General features: G+C 35.7%; 1 protein-coding gene across 2 annotated transcripts in view; it reads left to right on the top strand.

Annotated features, from left to right (window-relative positions):
• The window catches only part of fbln1 (fibulin 1), a 59,143-nt gene extending 41,120 nt beyond the window's left edge, over positions 1–18,023 (top strand). The window contains exons 15-17 of one of the 2 annotated variants that reach the window (XM_081356072.1): positions 2,439–2,584; positions 4,522–4,659; positions 16,877–18,023. In XM_081356072.1, the coding sequence (XP_081212198.1) occupies positions 2,439–2,584; positions 4,522–4,659; positions 16,877–17,016 (424 nt within the window). In that variant the 3' untranslated portion in view covers positions 17,017–18,023. The remainder of the gene's footprint in view (positions 1–2,438; positions 2,585–4,521; positions 4,660–16,876) is intronic. The other variant, XM_081356073.1, reaches the window with a different exon arrangement.
• The last annotated feature ends 1,938 nt before the right edge of the window (positions 18,024–19,961 follow it).

Raw genomic sequence — 19,961 nt, forward strand, 5'->3', positions numbered from 1 at the left:
GATAAAAAAAAAATCGTTAAATTTCGAGAGAAAAAAAAGTTGAAATAAAATGTTGAGAATATGGATGGAGGGTGAAACGAATCACGGCACGGCTGCAAAAACGATGCACACTTCACTAGAGCTGTTCACTTTAAAGTCACTATGAAATAAAAATTTACATTTCTTAATTTTTTATGGAATATTGCAGTGTTTATTATAAATGATTTATACGTGCACATATTTGTATTTATTTATCCTTGTGCCTCGTAATTCTTAATCAATGCAGCGACATCGCTGATGACGAGGGTGGGGCAACCTGTCACTCACGTGAGATCCACCAATAGCAAACCACAACCATCCACGGACAAAATCAAGCCCCGCCCACATTTGTTCTTTGAGAAGCCATTTTACTTGGATATACGTCACAAAAGGGAAGAAAATACTATCAAAACTTTGAGATGCACTTATATTAAAATATCGATCATGTTATGGCCAATGACTGATAAATGGCAGATTAAAGTTTTTTAATATTTTGTCTAAACTTAAAACCCCCAAATTATTACTATTTAATTTTAAAATGTATTCTGTCGAAATACAATAGTAATTTTAGTGTTTTATTTAGACGAAATCACAAAACTTAAATTTTGTCTTCAAATGATTAATTATATAATATTTTGTCTAAACAAATGAAAATAATTTGTAATTTTTTTTGACAAAATATTACAAAAGTTTAATATTTGCAATTGTTTTAAATGTTCAAAGTGAATCGAGACTTTAAAAAATCAGAATGTACATGATGAATAATCGTTTTGAGATTTGCGATTTGCTCAAAAACATATTTAAATGATTAGTTTCTTTAATAATTTATAGCTTTATAGACTTTAAGTGAGCAATTGATGATGGTAGTACAGTATCTAAATAGGTGGAAACGAGGATGCACGATTAAATATATATTCAATACTGACCAATACAAAATGCAATGAGATTTAACAATTTAATCTAATTGCTGCCAAGGAGAAACAATTAACAAGATCTCATTAGTGATCCAATGTCAGCTCTTGATTACGCAGCTTCAAATAAACTCAAAGTTGCCCTGTTCAGGATAAACAGCTCCCTTGTATTTTTCCTATTAAAAGATAGATGATATATAGCTGGATAATATGTTAATAAATTTAAATTCCACGTGAGATTTTGGGATGCCGGACTGGGAATGCTCTGCTAAACCAAACATTTTTTGGGAAAAAGTTTTATATCAATGTCACAACTTTAAAAAAAAGCATTGAAAAACCATGAGTGGCTAACAGGAAACTCGACCACCAATTCTCCTGTGGTGTGATTTTTGGCCTCTCCTCGTTCTCTGTTCAGATTTTTTACCCCCCAAATCCTGATTGTTTGTGTTATGAGCTCCATATTAAGAATGGCCAGTGTGTTTGTGCAAATAATATTTATGTAGTAAAGGTTTCGCCCGCCCGCTGGGTGCTTGGTTCTGTGGTGGGTTCTGCTGGACGCCGTCCACTTGTTGGAGAGCTTCAACTGGGAAGAAAGATTATTTTACCCAGTCATCACCAGAGATCATGGCCTGTTTGCTCAAGTCATCTCACAATGGGCTCTACTGTGTCTGGAGCGCTTTAGCAGTTTAGCATGTCGTCATTGACAGGGAAACCGAATCCTGCATCATTAATATGTATTCCTCTGGTAGATCCCAGAAGACACTAGCCACGTTTCCATTACCCTTCAAATTGCGCAAATTGAATTTGCGAATTGAAAATACGCCCAATTTTGCAAAAACTCCCATATATCGCAAAAACGTTTTTACGCTCGCATGAGGTGGTTGTTCAGGCAATTCAAAAAAATTATATTTCGCAAAACTGCAATGAAATGCCACAATTTATCAAGACCTTGAAGCAGAAATGAGAAAGAAACACCTCATATGAGCCGCTCACAAGTATAAGGGGCTTTCCTTGCCATTAATGCTTGGATAACACACACACACGTCTCCTTCCATTAACAATAATGGCTAGTGTAACGGCTGCGATATACATAAACCTACCAACATCCGCTGCAATGATTTTTGGAATGATTATGGCAAGAGAAAAAAAAGACAAAAAAAAATACGTTTTAGTCGCATACAGTAACATCGGTTAATGGAAACGGCGTCATTTCGCAATAGTTTTTTATCGAAAGTTAGAAAATATATCGCAAAAGTTTAGCGCAAATCTGTAATGTAAACATGGCTCCTAACATATAGCTCAGGACAAAGGTCAGATGGTTGTGTTGTCTTCCTGTTTGAATGATTTTGATACTTGATTTTTATCTCCATTTCTGTTTTTTTTTTCTACTCCTTTTCCCTTTATTTTATTTCTATTGATTTATTTTATTTTATTGTAAAGCATTGTGGATCAACTACGGTTGTGTTAAACTTGTGCTCTATAAATAAACCTTGGCTTGACTTCCTCCAGCAGGTCAAGGGTGGATCGTGCAGATTTTATACGGTGTGTGAAGTCCTGCCAGCCCAATGACATCTCCTGCGTGCTCGACCCCATCTTGTCCACTTCACACACGGCCATCTCGCTTCCCACCTTCAGAGAATTCAACAAACCAGAAGGTACCAGCCATGAAAATTAATTAGATCATTTTTTTTGTTGAAATTAATCAATCCAAAACAAATATTAGCATTTATTTTATTTTATTTTTAGACAAAATATTGTATAATTTTAAATCTAAAATGTTATGATTATAAAAATCTAGTTGGTTAAACTGTTAATGTTTATAGCGAACTTGAGAGCTGAAAAGGGTTGTGCACCATTCAGAACAGATTTACAGATATATTCCAGTTCAATTCCCGAATTTAACGTTGAATTGAGGAAGCAAACAGGATCAGGACTGCAATTAAAATGTGTCTATAATATAAGCAGAATTAAAATGAACTGGAAGTCGAGAGAAAATAAAGTTTTGTAATTGCGTAACTAAGTTTGTCAAGACAAACTTTAAATGTCTGAAAGTTTTGAAAACAACTCGACAGAACGACAGACGGATAACGATAGATAGAAGAGAACGAATGAACAAACGAATGCTAGGTAGAACGAACGGAAGGTAGAACGAACAGACAAATGAACGATAAAACAAACAAACAAATGAATGATAGAACAAATGAACGATAAAACGAACCAACAAATGATAGAATGAACTAACAAATGAACGATAGAACGAACAATAGATAGAACGATAGAATGAACAAACGAATGCAAGGTAGAGCAAACGAATGAATTATAGGTAGAACGAACGGACAAATGAACGATAGAACGAACAAACAAATGAATGATAGAACGAACCAACAAACAAACAATAGAATGAACTAACAAACAAACAATAGATAGAACGATAGAATGAACAAACGAATGCTAGGTAGAGCAAACGAACGAATTATAGGTAGAACGAACGGACAAATGAACGATAGAACAAACAAACAAATGAACGATAGAACAAATGAACGATAGAACGAACCAACAAACAAACGATAGAATGAACTAACAAATGAACGATAGAACGAACAAACAAATGAACGATAGAACGAACCAACAAACAAACAATAGAATGAACTAACAAACAAACAATAGATAGAACGATAGAATGAACAAACGAATGCTAGGTAGAGCAAACGAACGAATTATAGGTAGAACGAACGGACAAATGAACGATAGAACAAACAAACAAATGAACGATAGAACAAACAAACAAATGAACGATAGAACGAACCAACAAACAAACGATAGAATGAACTAACAAATGAACGATAGAACGAACCAACAAACAAACGTTAGAATGAACTAACAAATGAACGATAGAACGAACAATAGATAGAACGATAGAATGAACAAACAAATGCTAGGTAGAGCAAACAAACAAATTATAGGTAGAACGAACGGACAAATGAACGATAGAATTAACAAACAAATGAACGATAGAACAAACAATAGACAGAACGATAGAATGAACAAACGAATGCAAGGTAGAGCAAACAAACAAATTATAGGTAGAACGAATGGACAAATGAACGATAGAACGAACCAACAAACAAACGACAGAATGAACTAACAAATGAACGATAGAACGAACAATAGATAGAACGATAGAATGATAAATAGATAAACCGACTTAACGAATGATAAACAACGACTGAACAAACGATAGATAGAACGAATGAACGATAGATAGAACGATATAGACAAAACGATAGACAGACAGAATGAAAGATAGGCAGATAGATAGAATGACAGACAGTCAGAGCGATAGATAGACATAACGATAAACAATTCTTCAATTCTGAACACATTAACAGCACCACACTCTGAACATTTTTTTATCGAAGTTGTAAATAAAACAAAGATGATTTTTTACAAGAAAATACTATTTCAGTTCTTGCCGTTTCTTTGCAATTGCTTGTGAAATTTACCAGCAATTTCTGAGTGAAAATTGTTTCTAAATCTAGTTTTACAGATACAGGTGTTTTCTACTAAAAATCGATGTTCCTCCCTCCCCCAGAAATCGTTTTCCTGCGATCCTCGACACCTTCTCCCATTCCTCACATGGACACCCCGGAAATCGTCTACGACATCCTGGAAGGAAACGTCCAGAACTCCTTCGACATCATCAAGCGTCTGGATCACGGGATGATCGTGGGTGAGTGTCACTGTGGCATGTGACTAACAATGCCAGCGGACCACAGACCGAGCCTTGAGGCATTCCTGTCTGGAAATCACATTTGCATCAAGTGGTTTTCTGACCTAATTTCCCATTACGAAAGATTCTCTTGCTTTTTTTTTTAGTTCTTTAAACAAACCAAATGCATATGTGTATCTTTGCGGGAGGAGAGGGGGAAGCATGAATCTACACGGAGAGGCTTATTCAATCTAACTCGTTCCGACAGTGTGATTCCTATCTGATGATAGGCCTGAAGAGTCGACGGCATCATTTGTGGCCGTTTGAAGACGCTCGTCCATGTGTTGTTCATCCCGAGCCCATGTTTTTCCTTCGCTATAAGCATGTGGCCTTGTTTCCCACTTTTGCGGCTCGACCGACTTTAATGTGTTCTCTGTCTACTCACTGTTTTTCCAGGACACTTTAAAAAGCTCACAAAGAGGTTTTTTGGTGTCCAGACGGTTATTGTTGGTGTGCTTTCACACAAAGGTTATTGGGAAGGGCAACCATTCTGAGTTTATAGAAATGTGGGTGAGACTGATGAGAAACATACTCTTTTGACAACGCTTGAAGCAATATTAAAATGAAATTCATTCATAGATTATATAAGATGGAGTGAAATGTTTAAAACGTTCCATGAAATCAGCGGCTATGAACTTTGAAACTAATTAAAGTCGAGACAAGTTACTTTATTGCCATTCAACCATGCATTTTCATGAAAAAAATTGTTTGTTTGTTTTTCATCAAAATTTTTGAACTTGACAGAACGACAGACAAGGATAACGATAGATAGAACGTACAAACGAATGAACGATATAGATAAACAGTAGAACGATAGGTAAAATGAACAAACAAATGATAAGTAGAACAAACGATGAGACTGATGAGAAACATACTCTTTTGACAACCCTTGAAGCAATATTAAAATAAAATTCATTCATAGATTATATCAAATGTAAGACTAAAATGTCTAAAACATTCAACGAAATCAGCGGCTATGGACTTTGAAACTAATTAAAGTCATTTTATTGCCATTCAACCATGCATTTTCATGAAAAAAATGTTTGTTTTTTTGTTTTGTTTTCCCAGGACTTGATGTCTCTGGTTTGCGCTTTCATAATACAACAGACTCTACAATATTTACAACGTTTAGCATGCCTTGCACCATCAAATCAGATTCAAATTTTTATGTGGCTGATCAATCATTTTTATACTTCCAGAACCCTATTGCTTATAAGTCTGGTGCAAAAAATCATTGCATTCATTGTAATATATATAAAAAAATCTAGTTTTTGTTTGTTTTCAAGCAAAAATCTTTATTTAATTTCCTACACAATGGCGCCTGAACATGAAAGATCAGTGTGACCGAGATGAAACGCACTATAATGAAACCCTGAAGAGTGTAATTGGCCGTCTTTTGTGTGCCAAGACGTCATGGGTAGTTTCCCCTCCTAGCCGAGAGAATAGACTTCCTAAATCACCATAACACAAAAGAGCCACAAACAACTGGCACCGATGCCGACGGCAGACACTCGTGGTCGTGTGGATTCCTGACGTCATGACGTCTGTATGTGTGTGTTTGTCTGGCCTGGTTCAAGTGGGTACCACATGAAAGCGTTTCCTAAACTAAAATGCAAAGAGCCACCTCTTTCTGAACGCGCCGTTCTAACGGTCCTCTCGTATCATGACCAGAAGCTCCTTAAATTAAACTGGACCTAGAGATGGACGTGGCATGAGTCAGTGTAGGAGAACAGCTGGTGTGGATAAATCAGGGATTTATCAGCTCCGTCCCGTTTCCCTCGGGCTTTGGATTACAATCAAGGAGCTTGATGTGATTTATGAGACATGTCACTGTTAAAACAATATTTGTTGATACTGTGGTGTGTTGTATGAATCTATTAACCTCAACTATTAACATGTGTCATCACAATCCATGGCCTAAAAGCTTGTAGATATGATATAAGAAAGCAAGAATGCTTTCTCAAGAGGCAAGCTACTCATAGCGTACAAGTTTTGTAGGTGAAGTGTGCAATTTCTGCATCACTTTGATGACTAAAAAGAATCACGTTTCCATTTCCGTTCAAAATGCACGAATTGAAATTGCGAATTGAAAATACGCCCAATGGAAACACGTGAAGTTTGCAAAAACTCCTGTATATGGCAAAAAAGTTTCAAATCTGCAATGGAAACATGCATAATTTACAGGTCACCTGACGTACGTAAAAGTCAATCATTCTTTAAAGATGGCGCGGTATGTTTGGACAGAAGACGAGACCGAGTTCTTTATTAAACTCATAAAAGACAAAATAATTATGTGAATACTGGATTCTAAACCACAAAGAAATGCCACAATTTATCAAGACCTTGAATCAGAGATGAGAGAGAAACTCCTCATATGAGCCGCTCACAAGCATAAGGGGTTTTCCTTGCCATTAATGCTTGGATAACACACACACGTCGCCTTTCATTTGACAATAATGGCTAGTGTAACGGCTGCGATATACATAAACCTACCAACATCCGCTGCAATGATTTTCGGAATGACTTATCGTAGGAAAAAAAACACAACGTTTTAGTCGCATAACATCAGTTAATGGAAACGCCGTCATTTCGCAATAGTTTTTTATCGACATTTAGAAAATATCGCATATATGGCTAGTGACTGTTCCCAAGCAGGTTTCCACCACTTCTATTAGTCAAACACGCAGGCCTGCAAATTTACATGTATGCCTTTAGGAGACATTACATTTTTTTTAGGTTTTTAATGCAAATTTTTGACTGAAATACAATTCAATAATAATTTATTTCAGTTCAAATACAATACAATACGATATTAATACTTTTTTATACAGTACAATAGTAAAATGTTTTTTTTAATAACATTTATACTCTTTCATGCATTAAATCTTTAAGCGAGCAGCTTCAGAGATGAAGTTTGATTCAATAATCACACTAAACCACATCAGTTTTGATTTTATTTTAAGTCCCCCTGTAGTCAATCATTTTATCCCTTAAAACTCATCTTTGATCACCAAAATTACATATTTAAACGTTTTTTTTTTCATCTTCATGCCTTAAAATATCTTGAATGTAACTCGACACCCTTGCCTCATTTAGTATGCGTGGTTCTATGAATATGCAAATGAGCCCCGCCTCCACTCACTCACTCAGCTCAGAGATCCACTGGTTGACGATCACACGTTGATCTGATTGGTTACAAGGTAGTTTGTGACGTCAGAAACACCAGCGATTTCAAAGCGTGTTTTTGAGACTGTCTTTGGTTCACTGCAGTTTTAAGAAGAAAATGTCGACTTATGAATTTACACATGGTTTGTCTTAAAGCACATTAAAAACACCACATAGACACATAAACAACATTAAAAGCTTGATTTCTCCACTTTAAGTAGCTTATTTAACATTTATACGACAGCATAAGCAAAAGGAAAGAGAAAAAGTATTAACACAAATTACATAATCTTACTATTAAACCGAAAAGTAAAAATAAATGCAGTGAGTTTCTTCACAGCTTCTTCAGAAGGAAATTCCCAGTCATTGCTATTTGATTTGGACTGGGAATACCCAACACTGGGAGCGGTTTCTGTCATCCACACATTTGTGCAGCAGTCACGAGTGTGTGAAAACACCGACGCCCTCAATCGCAACACAACCGTGTCTATGGTGACGGGCTCAAAGCATTAGCACTGTTTGTTTTTAGCACAGCTCCAGGTAGGTTGACTCAAGGTGGTGCTCATCACTACAAAGTCAACATTTCAAGAACAGAAGAGAGAGTCTTTGAGCTGGACGGTCTGGGAAACACTCAATCGCTCATATTCATGTGTGATTTCCACAAGTTATTTGTGGCACTCAATTACGGCTGCACAATATTGAAATAAAATCGATGTGGCTTCGTGCAAATGTAAAATTAGTCAAGCTTGCAAAGTTGCAATTTAATTAAAGTTTGAGCGAAGCATGTAATTTTAAGCACTTGAAGTTCATAGGGGTGTAACAATACATCGTGTCACATATCGCAATACAAAAACGCAACAATATGTATCGTGGATAGAGACAATATTGTGTATAATTCACCCAAAATAAAAATTAGTGTGATAAAAAAAAATTAAGTTTTCAGAGTTTTAGTGTCAGTACTACATTAAACTACTATATATAATGTTGAGTATAATGTATAATAATGCAATGGGGGAATATTTGTGGGTCCTGAAAATGCAAAATGTCTGATGTTAGTAAAACGTGTCCTACATTAATATATAATTAAATATATCTAGTCAGTGACAGAGAACAAGCATATTCGTCTAAAATAATTCTGTTTTCAGCTTCAGAATCATGAATATTGTTATTCTGGTGTCTCTATTGTCGTGTGTATTGAGTTTATCAACACCAAGTCCAAGCCTATTCATTTACACACACAATGTAAAGCCAATTTATTTTTTAAATCAACAGTACATTTTTTGTTAAACTTTTAGCATATGTCTTGGAGTATCGCAATAATATCGTATCGTGAGTTCAGTATCGTGAGTTCAGTATCGAATCGGGACTTGAGGGTATCGTTACACCCGTACAATATATATATATATATATATTCGCTATCTTTGTATCAATATTGTGGAAATCATTAAGTTCTAGTGACAAAAAAAAAAAATAATAATAACAAAGCGATGCATAGCGAATATAGATATATATCTGTGTATATATATATATATATATATATATATTCGCTATGCACCGCTTTGTATCAATATTGTGGAAATCATTAAGTTCTAGTGACAAAAAAAAAAAAAAAATAATATATATATATATATAGTAGTAAAATAAAAATAAAATCACACAATGTAATTTTCTTCCCAATAATGCAACTCAATGCACGTGTGTGTGTGTGTGTGTGTGTGTGTGTGTGGTCCGAGCGGCGGTACAGTCTGCTGCATCAACGCTCCTCGCTGAGGATGAATCCCTGGCCTCGGACATGATGACGTGTGGATCTCTGAAATGCAGAGTATCCCGGACTACCACGAGCATGGGGAATGGGAGCGAATGGTGGGAAATCAAACGCCGTGGCATCTTCCCTTCAGCGGCTCTCAGTTTGGCTCCACCTCGGCCCAGATTAAAAAAGCCAGTATAAAAATTCCAGTCGGTGGAAACATCTGGTAGGGATATGCACCTGTGGTCAAGTGATGCAATATTTGAGCACAGGGAAGTTAACGCGACGGCAGAGACATGCTGTCTGTGATCAGGTATGTGACATTGGCTACGGCTACTGTCCTTCACACAGACCAGAGGAATTTTAGTGAAGAGTGTCAGAACTGTAGACGAGGATTCGCTTTGCATTAGCCGATACCTCGGGTGTATAGCTTCGCCAACCAGAGAAAGCTACTTTGAGACTGAAACACTTGTGTGTGTGTGTGTGCAGCATCCGATTCATTTCAGTGAATCAATTCATTTAGTCGGTTCATGTAAATGTAACAGTTTGATTAATTTAAATTAATTCTAGGCAACTTTTAGTAACACTTTATTTTATAGTGTCCTTGTTACATATGTTACATGTACTTACCATAGTAATAACAGTAAATTATGCATAATTACATGCAACTAATCCTCAACCAAACCTAACCCTATAGTAAGTACATGTTGTTAATTAATATTACACAGTACTTAAATATATAATTACACTGTAACAATGACACCTTAAAATAAAGTGTAAACCAACTTTTTTCAGTTAAATGCTAAATTCGTGTTTAAGATGAAAGATAAATTAGGCAGTGATGAAAAGTATTATGTAAATATAACGCCACAAAAAAGAAAATGTGGTAACACTTTACAATAAGGTTCATTAGTTAACATGAACTAAGAATGAACAATACTTCTTCAGCATTTATTAATCTTCTTAGTTAATATTAATTTCAACATTTACTAATACGTTATTAAAATCAAAGGTTGTATTTGTTAACATTAGTTAATGCACTGTGAACTAACATTAATAACTACTGTAACAAATGTATTGCTTGTTGTTAGTTCATGTTAGTTAATACATTAACTACTGTTAACTAATGAACCTTATTGTAAAGTGTTACCGAAAATGTAAATGCACTGACATTAATCAGTGAAAAGCGATTCATTTACTGAACTGTCTGAATGAACTGATTCACTGACTCATTTGGACCTTTTTAGGGGTCTGCACAGAAAATATGACTACATTTTGTTTTTAACCTGGTATATAATCCATTTCACCCGCTTACGTCCGAGGAAAGGTCTTCATTGTGCTTTTTATCTAATTCTGAAAGCACAGAATAACAGCAGGACGTTTAACGCACCACATGCTGAATAACAACACATCAGAGAATGAATCACAAAATGGCACAGCATTAGCCACACAATGAGCCGGACCAAACCCACGAAGGCTCTTCAGTTGAGGGATTACCACTGAAAATTAAACCATTTTCTGTCTACTGTGGTGGTCTGCAGCCCCCACAGACACTTTTCACTCACCGACGGAGCTCAGCCAGGGACCCGGTCATCCATCAAGACTGATTCATCTCCCGCACTGACGGATCCAAGGGCGGCGGCCGCAAGGAGGCCAGGAGACTTTACAGCAGAAGTTATATAAGAGATTTCTAATCATTTAAAGTCAACATGAAACAGCATTCACACCCCATGTTGCTTCCGTGATGTGATGTATTCTGAGAAGAAGAAAAAAAAAGAGCAAGGGCTGGGCAACGATTAATCGCTAATAATCGCATCCAAAATAAAGTTTGTGTTTACATAAAATAAGTGTGTATGTATAAATATACAGTATATACATGCAAATATTTCTTAAATATATACATGTATATGTGTGTATTTATATATACAAAATAATTATACACAGTACATACACATATATTATGTAAAAACAAAATTTTATTTTGGTTGCGATTAATCACGATTAATCGATGCCCAGCCCTAAATGCATCTGAACTGATAGATTTGCGTTTGCAGGAATGTGTCAAACTGTAATAGATTAGAAGAACATTAGTAGAACATTTTCAAAATATATAAACATTAATAATTCAAATTTTTACAATTTAAAAGCGCACTAGCCTACTAAGACCTGTAGGTGGCAGCCTTGAGTACCTCATAATGACATGTGCTTAACTACATTATACATTATTCATGTTCATTACTGATAGATCACTAGTCTGAAATCGAATCCTTTCCTACTATACAGTGTGCGAAAAAATTATGCGAAAAAAGTTAAATGTCTGAGGATTTATGAATGGAAGTGAAGAGAATCAACTGATGCTGGTAGTCACGTGACAGTAACAACATGGTGGATGTAGTACGTCTGAATTTCATGCATTCTACCCATATTCATACTACATAGAGTGCACTTTTTTAACTATCACAAAGTAAATTCAAATTCAAATGTAGTACGTGATTTAGGATGCAGCATTAGGGCTGTGTTTAACTTAATTTTTAGATATACACTCGCAAATTTCTCTTAGCACTTCCCCTTAGGGAAACCCCGCCGCCATTTTGAAGTGTATTCAACTTTGTCAAGTGGACAAAGTTTATAAAAGTTTATAGTTTGGATATAAACATTGATGTCTACAGAAGTGAAAAAAAATAGAGCAAATCCCCAATCCAACAATTGCAACGTTTACATCGTTACACCAGTAGGTGGCGACAAGTCACTGTTAAAAATTGTATTTGTTATTGAATCATTCATTAGAGAGATTCGTTCAAAAACGCTGATTCAACCCAGTAATGAAACAAGTGGAGTATTTTTATAATTGAGTCATTGAATCACTCACTCAACCAGATTTTTTTTAAATAGTTAATTAATTTACATTTTTTTAATTAACTGCAGAAATGAACATTTTGTCAGAAACTCCAGTGAATTAATTCACAAAGAGACAATCTCTTTTTGAAACAAAAATTTAAATAATTTTTGATTCTTAATTTATTCAGAATCTAGGCAGATCTACAGACCACAATGCAACACGACTGTGACGTCGCAACCCTTAATTTACCCACAAGCGATCAACATTTAAACCCATTGCAAGGGTGCTTGTGCAACATAAGCAATGATGGCACTCGTTCAACTCACGAGACTTATCGAGGGAACGGCATAAAAAAAGTGGACTTAAACGGACCCCATGTCTTGGTTGCAAGTGCTTAAAATTCCCAGGCTAAATTCCCAGAATGCCCCACGACCACACTTGAGTTGAACTGAATAAACTGCACTTTAACTTTCAGCGATAGCAAATACAAGCGATCTGTTGTAAAACATGACAGTGTGGTCAAGTTTTCAATGGAGGTACGACTGGAACAAACATTCCAGCTTCAGTCCGACTAGTTGACCGCAATGATTCATTGCTAATTGAGCTTGAGACACCAAACCACACGTGTGGCCTTTCAAAGAGAGCAAGTAAAAGTCATGTCCTCTCTCCAGTTGTTTAGGGCTGTTTGGATAACGCAGCCACGCTTCCCAACAGCCCTTGTGTGGTGCCGCGTTGGGGGTGAGCTTAGCGTGAGATAAACCTTGGCATTTTGGGTATGTGGGCCGAATCCGTTGCCCTTTCCTGCATAACCCATCAACTAGCATGTCATTATCCAATACTGTGGTCGAGCAACTCATTCCTCGCATTTGTCCCTAGTGTTAAACCTGCCCATTTTGGATCCTGTCATGCATTTCCTCTCAGAGCTGGAGTGACCAGAAAACCAGAAATTGCACTGTTTACATGTAAACCTTCAATATCGCAACCCACGTAGCCATTGAGGATGACGAATGGCTGTTGGCATCGACTCGACTTTGTTTTGTGGCAAGTGTGTACACAGCTAACGTGCATTTAACTAAAGCTATTTGCAGTCTTCTTGCTCTTTAATGGCATTTCGAAATGAGCGTGGGAACACATTTGCGCAGCTTTGTGGTTTGGAAACACATTCAGCATTTAGTTCTAAACAAAACAATGCATGGTGATTTTAAACTTCCTGAAACACTTTGTAAACTCCCCATAACTCGTAAACTTGATTGTGCATCGTTGCATTCCGAAATGCATCAGAACACTATTATAACGCAACACAAGAACAAATTTCATTGTAAATGTTGTCAAAGCATTTCACGTGAATATGCAAGACTTCCAATGCATTATCAGCTATAGGTGAATAACTCAGAAGAATAACCAAGTGCATTAAATGGTAACATTTTTCACACTACGCTACAAGCCAGTGCGCTTGTGATTAGGAAAAGCAACTAAAATAATGATATCAAATACCAGTTCGCAACATCAAGCAGCAAAACATGCTTTTTGTACAGCTAAAATAACCACAAGCCATTCAACAATTTAAGTTACACATGGCCATACCCACACTTACATTAAAAATAAGTGTTCTTATACAGTCAGTTTTCTCTTTTGCAAGTGAGCAAGTGAGTTAGCAACATTCGGATCAATGGCACATACATTTGAAGGAAACTTTGGTTTGGTATTGCCACAATAATGCAAGAACGGATATAAAATATGCACATTTGCATACATGCAAAGAGTTTTATTATAGCTTAACCCTCTAGTGGTCATTTTAGATCAAAACATTTTATATTTTTAATAAAATAAAATAAAAACTTCATCGGAATGGCATGAAACTTCATGTCTTTTGTGGCACTTGCTATATGAACAAAAAATGTGGACATGATTAGAAAAGAAAAAATTACACTTGTGATCTTCGTGGTCAAAAATTACCATTGCAAAAAATGAATATAAAATGTTTTATAATGTCTAAATATATATCCAAACGCAAAACCTAAAAAAAAGTGATTAATTATGTCTGAAAATACACTTATAAACAACTAGGGAATACATATCCCAATATTTAAAAATAGGGTTATACAGGCATCTATAGTGGTTATACAAACACTTTTTATTCTATTATTATTATTCTATTTGTATCACGATATTATTATATTGTATAATTTTAATCAATTATGCATAATTTAGATGTGAATATTGAGAACAATATTCAAAATCAATCTGCCTGCATTAATTTGAATTGAAATATCTTTGCTCTATTTTTAACTCAATGTATTTATTGAAAATAGCATGAAATATTTATATGTATTTACATAGAAATAAATGGTGCATAATTTAGATGTTATTAAAATGATGCATTATGCAAATTATGAATAGATAAATAGAGATGGATAGATTTCTGTAATTTTTGTCGTTCAACGTAAATCAGAGAGAAACAGACAGCAAAAAACAAAAACAATCTAACAAAAAAAAAAATGTTCTAATAACATTTTTGCTAACATTCACATTAAGTTATGAAAATGTTATTTCGAAATGTTCTCTGAACATTCAAAACACACAGTTTTAAAATGTTTTATTCTTGGTTATACGAACGTTCAGGGAAACATCCCATTTTATAATTTTGCATTATAACATTATGGAAACATTACTTTGAACAAGTAGGAACATTGAAAAAACCTTAAAGGAACGTTAAAATGTTTTTTTTTTAAAAAAGCGTTCCATGAATGATGTATAGATTATGTTTTTGTGCTAATGTTTTCAGAACATGATTAAAGACCAGATAACTTTCAACATTTTATTAATGTAACTGGAAGAATGTTTGTTCATAACTTTGTGAGAATCTTGCCAGATCATTAGGGAAGTTCTGTGAATGTTCCCAGTTAGCTGGAAACTTCCTAAAGCTCCGGCCTGAGACGGGCGCTGACAGCCTATATAAACAGCTTTCTGTCTCCTTCATTTATTCGCTTTTAGAAGATTTCTCAGGTTTTTCAGCGTTCTTGGCTCATTCGGTTGATCGGGTGCGGTTTGCCAGGCCTGTAACGGAGGATGTCTCGCGTCCTTTGGGAAAATCCTGTTGTCTTTGTTTCTGTAACAATGAACGTCGCATCCATCATCAGATGGAGCTTTCGTATTCGCTGCTCCTTTGAGTCGCTCCATAATGGCCGTGAATTATTTTTATTTTTATAAACTTTGTGTCTGTTATGTTACCACCACTTATTAGAGGCCCAGACATAGTTATGACAATGTTTTGTCTCTAAAAATGACAAAAGATTCATAATTTTAAACTTCAGAGCATGCTTTAAAGCCACACATTAACTAAGGACAGACACAAATACGCAAACGCAGATGTTAACACTTGGCCTACGCAGTGCATAGTTTAGCTTGTGTTTTTAGGTTACTGTACTAAAGTTTCTTTCAAACGTCTTTGCAGTCTGTTGCTGAAAGAGAAAAGACAACAGTTTATGCTAATGTTCCCTACAGACAGTCTTGTGATGTGTTGTTGTTGTTGTGCAATTCGCATCTGCACTCACATACTTCCACTGTTCACGTTATGTTTGCATAGACACGGCAATTTGTAACTATTGTACGTTTTGGCGAGTCGGTGGCTAACTCGTATCTACTGACGCCCCAGTGACAATTTAGGGGAGGATTTTCAATTTTTGTTGTTGTTTTTTTAGCATTTAGCATCACAAACAAATTTATATGAAATTGCCACCTCATAAAATAGCGTTTTCTCAGCTCAAAAACAACTTTTTTGAGGCACAACCTCCAATGTACGGAAGTTTGTTTCCGTCACTAAAAAAAAAAAAAAAAAAAGGTGATTACTTCTGACTTTTTTTCTCGCAATTGTGAGTTTATGCCTCACAATTCTGACATTTTTCTCAGAACTGCAAGATATGAACTAGCAGTTGCGAGAAAATTGTGAGTTGACCTTTTTTCCTCAGAATTGGACTTTATAAACTCGCATTTCTGACTTTTTCCCCTCACAATTGCAACACATTCTTCGTGAAGTTCAAAACCGTGAGTTTATATCTCGCATTTCTGACTTTTTTTCTTCTGAGACTTTATTTTTTTAGAATTTAAGTTTAAATCTTGCAATTCAGACTTTTATCTTGCAATTGCCAATTTTTTTGAATTGCGAGACAATCTCACAATCCTGAAAAAAAACTGTAAAAATTGCAATAAAAGTTGCAATTACCTTTTATTGCTTTATTCCGTGGCGGAAACAAATATCTGAATGTTTTATTTGTATGGAAGCGTAATTTATGTTATGAAAGTGACCTATAGTTTGGAATTGAAAATGTCAGATTCAATGTGATTTTTGCAGTGCATTCTCTGAAAATCATGTTTGTGTATTTGGAGCACATTTAGCTCATTCTCAGGTGATATGTTGTCGTCTACAGGTGTGGTCAGACAGGTGAAGCCGCTGGTTGGTCCTGTGAGCACCGTACTGAAGCTGGCCATGAACTACGTCACAAACGGGGTCGTGTCTCACCGGAACATCATCAACGTCCACATCTACGTGTCTGAGTTCTGGTTTTAAAAATATCGAATCATTTTAGGTGTCCATTTGTCACTATAGCACGAATCTTTCTGAATCACTCTACAACTGTTTCTTAACTTCTTTTCCAGTTTCAATATCTTCATATAACTAAGATAAATTCACCTTAAGATATTTTAAAAGATGTATTTTCATAGATTGCATCTTCAATATAAGCCTATTTTGTCATTTAATTTTCTAACTCGCTTACAATTAAAACAAGTGGGAAAAATCTGCCAGTGCAACCAGTAAGAAAAAAATACACTCATATTGAAGATAAATCACTGAAAATTCTCAATATGTTATGCAATGTTGCTTCTCAAGTCAATTCTAGATAGGATTTTTAGACATTTTAACTGAAAATCTTTTGCAGTACAATTATACTCAATTTAGCCAATTTAGGCAAACTAATTCCCAGTCTAAAGAATGATTCCCCCGAATTAAAAATTCAGTCAATTACTCACCAATTACCATAATGTCGTCCACTTGACTTTCTTCTGTGGGAAACAAAACAAGATGTTTAGCAGACTCTTTGGAATGACATGAAGATGAGAATGAGTATTTTAATGTTTGAATGAACTATTCATTTTAATCCAATTAATTGTGTGAGATAATCTCTAAATGGACACCTAAAATGGCTAATTTTTCCCCCCCAACTACACAAGTTTTTCACGAGGAACACGACACACTAGGCCAGACGAGAACATTGCATGATGGGAGCGCTGCCCTGCTTTAGACGCCACCATGCGTTCCGGTGGGAAGAAACATCATTTGCTGCTCTGATGCTTTTAATTGTAGAATGTAAAAGCATGTTTTCACTTACTCCCTAATGGTTGACTTTGGAAGTGGAACTGAAGGCGTTTCTGTGAGTTGATGCGAGCTCATCCAGACAAATGAATACGGAGTTGACGACTCGACACTGATTGTACGCTTGTGTAGACACACTTTGCATTGCTAATGTTTTGTATGTATCACCGACTGTGTCATTAAAAACAATTTTTAGATTTCTACTTCTATTTTTGTAAATGTCTAGTATTGAGTGAACAGCCACTCAGGACACCAAAAAATGTAAACACATTTCGTAACAATTAAAAAGGGGCAAAGTTTAAATAAATGTATTCACACACACACACACACACACACACACACACACACACAATATATATACCTCTGAGTGAGTTCACGTAGTGTAACAGTGCAGCGCTTCTGGGTTGTACATCAGAACGGAGGCTCACTATTGGCCGACGCTGGTCATGTGTGTGATGCTGGCCAATAGTGAGCCTCCGTTCTGACGTATATTCTCGTCTCTTGATAAACTTAAGGTTGAGCCACTGTAGTCACTTGGACTATTTTATTTATGTCTTTACTAACTCTCTGGGCCGGCAAGTTTCACTAACAGAGAAGCCTATGGAGGAGTGAGACAGCTCTCAGATTTAATCACAAATATCTTAATTTGTGTTCTGAAGATGAACGGGGTTGAAACAACATGAGGGAGAATAATTACTGACAGATTTATCATTTTTGGGTGAACTAACCCTTTAACCCTAAGAGGTCGGGTAATGAAGAAAATAACTTAAAATATTACTTCAATTTTTGTGTGAAATACATCATTCGAAACTGTAAAGGGTCTATTTTTATATGCGCATTCTCACAATAACAACAAAACTTTGTGCGTTTGTAAAAAAGAGAAAAACCAAACGGTGCGCTTTCTGCCGTCTCAATCTCTGTGAACTTCTTTCTGAAACGTGTCACTAAAATGAACCGAAACTCAGAAAATACTTGCCACAGACATGAGAGATGAGAGCTTGAAGTGTCTACTTTTAACATAACATTACTGAAAGCGTTCTCTGAAGTTAATTTATCGACTTTATCAACTTCTAATTCAAATAAATCTAGTCTACAACACAAATAACATTTCAGTGCAAACCGTCCTTTTCAGTGAGTCAAATCAAAATGCTAACTGAAAACGGTTCATTTGCATCATCACAAATGTTATGTACAAAACTCTATATGTGCTTTATTAAAATATAAAAACCTTCCCTGAAAGAAATTAATACTTTTATTCAACAAGGACACATTAAATTGATCAAAAGTGACAGTACATGCATTTATAATGTCACAATAGACTTCTAGTTCTAATGAAAGCTGTATATGTAGGTAATAATGCAGTTTAACTCTATGCAATGTTATATTACGTGTTGTGTTATATATGCATTGATGCATATAAATGAAAACGGGTTAATTGTTTTTTTTTTTTAAATACAGTATTTTACTTGCTTTATTTCAAAGCTACGACCGCTATGACTTTTTACTTGAAAAATCATTCTTATAAGTCATTAAAGAAACAATAAATTCTGAATACTGAGATGTATTCAGTTTCACCAAGGCTGAAAAATATTGAGATATTATTTTTCATCTGCCAGGCCTATAATAGATTATTAGTTTGTACTGGAATACATTTTTAGAGTAACCTTCCCATCTCCGGGTAAAATATGCGGGGGAAAAAAGCGCGTACAGAATTAGGTGCCCTGGTAAAAATGAGTAATTCAATTATTTCACGAGCTTATAATTTGACCATAATTTGCTAGGTTTGATTCAGATCATTAGTAAATCAAACTTTCCATGTAACTTGGCTAAGGCAACTGCAGAAATGAAAGGCCGATGGTTTTTGCGTCCTGGTCAAATGAAGACCTAAACGCATGCCAGCAACATTCCCACAATCCTCTTGTTCGACTCGCTCCAGTCATGCCATGCATTGATAGATCGGACTAAGTGCTGTTGGTTCTCAGCGATGGAAACTCGGAGGGACATGGAGCCGTTTATGACCACAACCCTTTTAACGCGCGGCCACTGAACCAAGACTGTCTTTCCTCGACGTCAGGGGACGTGAAGCTCATTTCAGCGGATGGAGAGACGAGTCTCCGCTTTACGAAGACAATGGGACAGTG

The sequence above is a fragment of the Scardinius erythrophthalmus genome (assembly GCF_964197995.2).
Source record: "Scardinius erythrophthalmus genome assembly, chromosome: 24".
NCBI lineage: Eukaryota > Metazoa > Chordata > Actinopteri > Cypriniformes > Leuciscidae > Scardinius > Scardinius erythrophthalmus.